Raw genomic sequence first — 8173 nt, forward strand, 5'->3', positions numbered from 1 at the left:
CTCAAGGTCTTTGCATACTAATTAAGGACAGTCATCCAGTTATTTCAAGGACCCCTGAAATTGACTGCTATTGGTTAAATGTGTCTAAGCATAAGCAAATAAAATACAAAAAGCCAGACTTTACAGCAGCTCAAATGTCAGCATTGTGTTTTATTTGGTGTATGAAAGCCTAATTTTTATTAACATTTCAACATCTGGCATATCAGTTTTCTTTTTAAAAACACAAGTTCTAAAAACAGGAATACTGATCCAGTCTGAAGCTATATATCAGATATCACTTGTCAAGTTCTGTAACAGCATAACTTGTTTATTCACAGGGACTGTGACCTGTAAATAACTTCAAATGCACCACTGGCTGCCATCCCAGCCAGTCTACAAGCTTAGCAGCAGTATAATAGACAATTTGGTATAAAATAGTCTGTTATTATAAAAATGCTTATGCGGGCAACTTGTTTTACAAGTCACAAGTTGCCCCAATTGTCAGACCTATTCAACTGAATACTTTTAGTGCACCAATTGAACAGTAAACATTTCAATAGGCTCTGTATACTATCCTACTCAGTATTCATAACATATAATAACCGGTAGTGTTGGTGCATACGGGCAAACTAGTTAGGCTGATAGGGAAGTCAAGGTAAGATCTGCCTCAGGCAGCAACTGACTGGACTTTCTGGACTGGAGTCAGTTACAAGGTTGCATTTAAATTCAGACTTCAGAAAGACTTTTGTGGCAGAATAGTGATACAGCTCTCCTAGTTTTACTACCCGTACTCAGCACAACTTCTATTTAAGGCACTCTCAGCAAACAGTGCTCAATTATACAAACCACATATCCTGAGAAGGAGTGAGACCACTAAACTTTAAGTATTAGCATCAGTGCAAGAGATAAGGAAAAAAAAGTGAAAGTTGTTTGAAAACTGGTTAGTTCTTCCTTCTCACCCACTATACAGGTGCATTACAAAAAGCTGAGACCAACAGAACTCCTAACAGCCTTGTAAGTACATTGTAATAAGTGTACTTAAAAATACCCATCTCAGCTCCTGTTCCCACCTATCTTAAAGACAAGTAATACAAAATGACTAATCTCCTATCAAATCCTCCAAGCTAGGTCTTAAATCTTCCTCTACCTGATAAATCCAGCATGGTTAGTGATCTAGAATTCCTTATTATTACTCATTTTCCTGTCCTCACACTCCTACCTATCCTTTAAGCTAAGATTATATGCAAATGAACATTTAACCTAATTTTTCATCATATTAATTTCTCCCCACTTTTAATATGGTCATCATATGAGCATCTAGTCACACCTACACTCATACCTTTTTTAAAATACTTCTGGACAGAAACCATCATTTGAAAGTGTAGCTGTGGTTTAAAAATAATATTTGATGTCAGTAGTAAAAATATCTGCAAGACATGAGAAACAGCGCTGCAGTTAAAAACTAACAAACAAAAAAGATAAATAGGCGGTTACCTATGGATCTGAAGGACAGCCTAGAAGTTATTTAAGAGTAGCCAGATAAATTTAAGATCAAAGACAAAATAGCAAGGTTAAAATAATAAACTTTTTCTCATCAGACAGATATTTTTCTTCAGAATGCACCCAGTAATTATGCCTCCTTCCATGGCAATAAATTCCTAGCAAAAATGTATCCCAACCATCCTTATACTAAAGCACAAACATATAAAAATATGAGAGAGACATGATACTCTAGTACTTATGTCACATCTTAATATCCAAATTAAGATCCAAAAGATCAGAACTGTCCTTCCATGCTGAAAGTGACTTAGACCTCATTCGACACAGAGACACAAGTGTTTTCCCAAGCTTGGATGATGAAGGCTAGCAGGGAGGCACATGACAATAATTAGAGCTGGACAAACCCCGAGCAAAACAAAGTTTTGAAAACATTGTCAGCGCTTGGTTTTGAGCTTGCATTCCTAGGAGAGACAGGAGTCTAAGTGTTCATTTATTTTAGATTCCAAAACCTCAGTCTGGCAAACAGGACAGCTGACATTTTTAACCTGATTGACAGCAGAATTAGTACTGGCAGAGGACACTGTTGATTCAGCAAGGCTTTTTATAGGAGTGCTAGTTCTAAAATTGCTATCCATTCTCTCTCTTTTTATGAAGAAGTTTTCAAAGGCAGTTTTGTCCTCCATTTTTGGCCGTTTCTTTGGCATACCAACAGTTTCCAAGCTCTTATTTCCCTGAGATGCAACCCAGGCTCTTGGAGTTTGTTCAAAGAAAATCTGTCTTGGTGTCTCATTAGAAGATGGCAAAGCCCACTTAGCATTTGTAGAAAGTCTGTTTGATTTTCCTCCAATAAGAGCAGAAATTTTAACAGGCGACCCATTAATGTTCTTGTAAACTTTTGTATTAGCAACGGATAATTTAGGAAATTCAAGCTCCGAGGCAAATTTGTTTTCATGACTAGTATCATCAAATTTAAGTGGAAAGAGAGCGTTGCTGCGGGGCGAGTTTTCAAATTTTATTTCATTTTTAGGAACAGGTCTTGTGCTTCTAGCTGCTGATGGATGTGGTGAACTAAGTATTTCTTTGCTCTTAATAGTGGTGATTGAGCTTGTGATTTTTTCTGAGGATCCACTGTTTGTTCCCCCAAGCCGATATCCATTTCCAGAAAAGGGAATTAGGCTTTGTGTATCACCTCCATATTTCTTTCCTGCAAAATGAGAGATTAGTAAAACTTTATACAAAACAAATTTGCAAGGCTCTAACAAAGACAGTTAACTCCTGGTTAATTGCTATTTGAATTTAAAAGAGAAAATGAGACTAAAATACTTTGCAGGTATACACAAGGCCTCATTTATACCACCAGTTGGATCTGAACCTAAGGTATTATCCCCAAATACTGGCATGCTAGCAGGGGACGGGGGAACAATAGGCATTTACAACAACTTTTATTATTTTTTAAATAAAAGATGAACTTCATTTTATTATGCAACACAAATCAATAAAGCAATAGAGTAGATTGCCTTTTTGTGTGCTTAATTATTATATTTGCAGTGACAATGGAGAAATGCTTCAATTATAATCAGATATGGGGCTAGTAAGTCATCGGAGCATTTTCTATTTAGCTTTCAAAACCTCTAGCTTTCAGCATCTAGGGAGTGAGGTTGGAATTAGAAATATTCAGCCTGTGTGATTATTTATATCACCATCAGCTAGCTAACAGAAATAATGAATAGACATTTTAAAAGTCATTGTTTAGGTTACAGAAATTAGGAACCCATTAGGTTTAGACTCAAAAAGATAACACTGTGATACGTTTTCAAAGCTCTCTCCACAACTGTAAGAACGTAAATTGAAAGCTTCCTATTCAAGAATACAGACTATTGTGTGGATTGAAGTTTCTGCTGCATGTTCTGTGACTTTAAACTACACATTTAAAAGTATTTACTCCTTTCACCCAGAATTTTAAGCAAGAGGTGAAATATTAATGGAATAACATTTTCATAAGTGTTCATTTGAGTAGCAAAACACATCTGAAAGCTGATTTGTTATCTGTAATACCACCAAATAAGAACATCATAGGCAGAGCCAGAAATCTAAATTTTCTTTATCTGGTCCCTGTCAGAGCTAAAGCAAGGATCACTCTGCACAACTGTACCAGCTTTTTAATGCTAGCATAGCACTATCTATTTATTCATCTATTTATGTTCACCTGGATACTATACCAAGTAGGAATAGTTTTGAAGGAGGAAAACAAAATAAGTTAAGTACCTTTATCATCAGATGGTTTGGAGCTTGAAAGTTTTCCTGGCTGGGTTTTTTCCTTGCCTTTTTTAGAATAGTTCTCTGGCTCTTTCACTTTTGTGAATGTGCCTCCACAGGATTCTTGGTGCTCCACCCACCAGAAGTCTCTTGCAGAGGGTGCCCTATTCATTGAACGTTTCACATACCCAAAATAAGGCTTTTTATTTTGACATGGGCCATTGCATCGCCACCAATGTTGGCGATATAAATCCACCTCATCATGGAAGTTGTGACGGATCTAAATGTAAAACAGGAAGTCAAGTCACAATGTTTATTCCCATTTTATAAGAATCATCCGCTATATGCATGTCACCATCTCTACATGCATAGTGTTTAATATCATCTCTTAATTCCTTGGTGATGGGCATAAGGAAAATGATCATGCACGACGGGGTTGAAGCAAGGCACAGAGTTCAGCTGCTAACAGCATGCAGCACGCATGGAAGCCATTTTTAACATGAAACAAAGTCTTTCCTCAAAAGTCAGCATCTTTAGATTTAAAAATTCTCGTTAATACTACATAAAGATCATTTATCCAATAATCTCTCAAATAACTTCTTAAAACAAAGCAAACCGGCCTTTCTTTTTCAAAACTGAAGGGCTTTTTCTTCAGAGTTCATAAGGCCACTTCAAACCTAAAAATGAAAATAATCTCTGGAGCCATTCTAACTGAAGAATTGCATGTTCCCAGCCAAATACACAACAGAGTTCAGGCAAGTGCAAAGCCCCACCAACCTCAACCTACATTTCCCTTACGATGCAATTAATACGCATCCACCCAAGGTTACAGTTTGGCTACAGAAATGCCTATATATCAGTCATGGTAATTCAGGAATATGTAAATACATAATGCTTGAACTGCCAGATAGACAGACAGAGTTTAAATCTGCTAGATAGCATTTTGTTAAGTGTAAAGCACTTACTGTAACATTGGCTCCAGTCAAGCGATTGATGCGACGCATGTGCTTACGGAACTCTGGCCCATGAGAGTCACGGTCTCGGTCATCGTTAGTAACGAACAGTAGAGCGTGAATCATCTCATGTAATAGAGTCTGAAATAAAAAAGCAACTGCTGATGTTTCTTGAAAAAAAAAAAGTATATTATTTAAAATATAGCTTATAGGTTGGTTTTCCCATTATTTTTTTATACTTATTTTGGTAATGAATCCTATTTCTATGAATCTACAACTTAAGTATGGGGTCAGGAACATACTACAATACTTCTCTAAACTGCCAAACCCACAAAGTTTCTCTCCATATGACCCAAAGGGCATTCTAAGGAACCATACTGTGAGGCACGATATCCAAACTTTGCCTACCTTCCCATGGGTTTTTTTTTTTTAAATACTTCACTAGGAAGAAGTGGAGTAGTTGCAAGTAGTAGATACAAACATTTTGCAAAACTTCTTATCACTAGTCTACATCTATGCCTATTTTCTAAGTGTCATAAACCCAAGTTGGTCCCTTAAGCTCCCCATATAAGGAATAAGGAGTTAGGTGCCTCAGAATGGAATTCCCCATAGCCAGTGCACTGAGCAGGGAGACACCAAAGGGTATAACACATGTAATACTTAAACCTATTTAAATAATGCAGTTTAAATCTGAGGCAGATAGGCATAAACCCTCTTAAACCTGTTTAAAGCTGCTTGGAAAACAGATGTTTCATATGAGGCAGTCCTGATTGACCCAAGTCAAATCCCAGGATAAAAGAGAAAGTACAGACCTTCCACACTACATTGCTGCTCAGTCACCAGACAGAACAAACAGCCTGACAGGCTTGTCCCTGGAACAACTGGCAACTAACTCACATGAGTTACTTTCAACTTAGTTACCACAGCATTGCCCTAGAAAAAAGTGTTAGCCTATTTTGTATCCCTTACTTCACAAGTACTTGAAGTGGAACAGAGACTACATTAGGATCTTCTGTCCCACTTCAAGTACTTGTGAAGTATGTGAGATAAAATAGGCTAACAAAAGGCAACATCTGTTTACATCCAAATAGTTCAAAGGGGAACGTGGAAAACCAGGGTAAAAAGAGGTCAGGTGTACCCCAGATCCAACTGTCCTGGGCTTTGACTCATAGCAGGTGCAGAACAGTAGTTTACACTCACAGCTTGAATGGCAATTAACTCACATAAATTCTTAGCAGAGAGGCGAAGAACAGCATGAAGCTTACATTTATAGTCAAACCCCGCATCTTTGCTTTCGGGTAACTGGGCTGTTTGACCTAGAAGTAAAACTGAACTACTTTATTTTGCACTCTAAATGGCAGAGTAAACTTTTACTCAGTTGGACGGAGCATTTCAAGAGCCAGAAAGCTAATTTGGGGGATTTTTTTGAAAGTTAAGGGAGTCAGAAAAGCATCAGTTTAAATAAAAGTTGTGACTGACAGATTAACAATTTACATGTTTAAACAACTAACAATAAAACACCAAACACAAGGTTCTTAGAAAACCAAAAGCTACTTCACAATCTACAAAGCACTGTGAATAAAGCCCCTCTTGCAAACTATCAGCTATCCTTTAACAGAGATAATAAGCAGTCAGTCTTAAAATACCTCTACAAGGTCCTTCCTTGGTCTTAGCTTTAACAACGGTTCACTTAGGCGGATGGAACATATTCCACCCCTTCCTTCGTAGCTGCACACGCCAGCACAGCTGAAAGAGAAATACAAACAGAACGTACAATTCCCATTTACTTTCATAGCTGGCAGAGCAGAGTTGAGAAGTAGATTTACAAATACTGATCCCTCTTAACATAGCTGAAGTAAGCTGTACTTGAAAAAGAGCTCTCCTTCAGATAACTATTCAACCTTGCTAAACTAAGAATCAAGTCCTTTCAAGTATTAAATCCTTTTACAGTACAGACTAGAAAAGGTCATCTTGGTAAGCACTATCAACCCCCCCCAAACAAACAAACAAACAAACAAACAAACAAAAAACAACAATCCACAACCCACAATTTACTTGCTTCCATTTGATAACACTTGATTCAGAGTTAAGAACTTAAGACATACCATTTGTGCATTCAAAGGTGACCTGTTCTGTCTACAGACCAGCACTTTCATTTAAAAAACAACAACTCAGGCCTCGCACAGAACAGGAAACAGAAGCCCAAACCCATTCTTTGCAGCGCAGATCTGCTGAGTGTTACCCTTCGCCGAAATCTACAACTTTCTGCTGCTGCATTTAAAAAATAAATGCATCTCATAAAAACAGAGCAGACAGCTATGGCCCTGCTACAAAGACAGTGCAAGTACTAAAATCTCAAGCCTGACGTGCAGTTTGGGAAAGATTTTGTACTTGGACCAAGTTTTACCTTGTGCAGATGTGGAAAAGATAATGTAAAAAAAAACCCAAACCCCCAAAACTACTCTAGGTCTTTAAGGGGGCCAAAGCAGAGCCAGGTGGCTGCTCCAACTCACCCCTGAGGAGCCAGCACTCAGACATGGCAGTGAGGACAAAGGAACCAGGTTCCCAACAAAGCCTGGGGCTGCTGCTATTACTGCCAATAGACAGGAGTCCCGAAGCTGAGAAAGCCAGCAGGGAAGAGGCCAGGCATCAGGGCTGGGAGCATGGGCAAAACTAGGATTTGGAGAAGGGGGGTGCAGACACTGAGGTGCATAATTCTCTGGGTAAAAAGAAACTAGAAGCTTTCCCAACAGGCTTGGGGCCTGGGGCTGTGCTGTTCCACTTAACCTCAAGGGAAAAACCAGCACGGCTTCACTGGAACGTGCATCCATTTGCTATATCCCATGTTTTGTATACCCCCGCCACAACGGAACGAATGAGGCAAAAATAACCATGAGGCGGCGTTTCTTTAGCCCCGTCCTCGAGAATTAACTGTTCGTCTCCTTCAGATCCATAACACAAAATCAAGCCAGCTTCAGCATCTAACATGGGATTGATTCCCACACCCAAGTTCACTATCACCTGAGCTTGGGTGACCTCAGGAGGTCAAAGCAGGACCATCCACGATTACCTCACCCCACCTGAGGGATGCATGGACTCACTCCAACGAACATTTTGAGCTAGCATTAAACAAATGACACGTGGCTGAAATTGGTTACAAACGGCCTGCCTGCGGGGGCCGTGAAGCAGGAGCTTCAGGTGGCAGCAGGAAGCCTTGCTGGCAAGGCAGGAAAGGGCCCCCGGGGCTGAGAGAGCGCGTGCGCACATATCGGGGTGCAAGCCCTCCCTTCCCCCGCGTACAGCGTCATCCGCGGGCTCCACGACACCTCCACGGCCGCCAGCCGCCCCCAGAACAGCTCCTCGTTGAACTGCACGAAGAGGCCGCGCACGTCCGGACTCGGGTCCAGCAGCTCCCAGGACTCGTCCACCACGGAGAGGGGCCGCGCGGGCGGCTCGGGGCGGGGGCCGGGCGCTAACCCCTTTCC

The 8173-nt window shown here is 40.0% G+C and overlaps 1 protein-coding gene across 1 annotated transcript in view; it reads right to left on the reverse strand.

Annotated features, from left to right (window-relative positions):
* Window positions 1-291: 291 nt before the first annotated feature.
* The window catches only part of SPRTN (SprT-like N-terminal domain), an 8312-nt gene continuing 430 nt past the window's right edge, over window positions 292-8173 (reverse strand). The window contains exons 2-6 of the mRNA XM_006036268.3: window positions 7989-8167; window positions 6335-6434; window positions 4701-4829; window positions 3745-4015; window positions 292-2683 (exon numbers count right to left, since the gene is read on the reverse strand). Coding sequence (XP_006036330.1) covers window positions 1941-2683; window positions 3745-4015; window positions 4701-4829; window positions 6335-6434; window positions 7989-8167 — 1422 coding nt within the window. The 3' untranslated portion in view covers window positions 292-1940. The remainder of the gene's footprint in view (window positions 2684-3744; window positions 4016-4700; window positions 4830-6334; window positions 6435-7988; window positions 8168-8173) is intronic.

Source organism: Alligator sinensis, unplaced genomic scaffold (genome assembly GCF_000455745.1).
Source record: "Alligator sinensis unplaced genomic scaffold, ASM45574v1 scaffold932_1, whole genome shotgun sequence".
Classification (NCBI taxonomy): domain Eukaryota; kingdom Metazoa; phylum Chordata; order Crocodylia; family Alligatoridae; genus Alligator; species Alligator sinensis.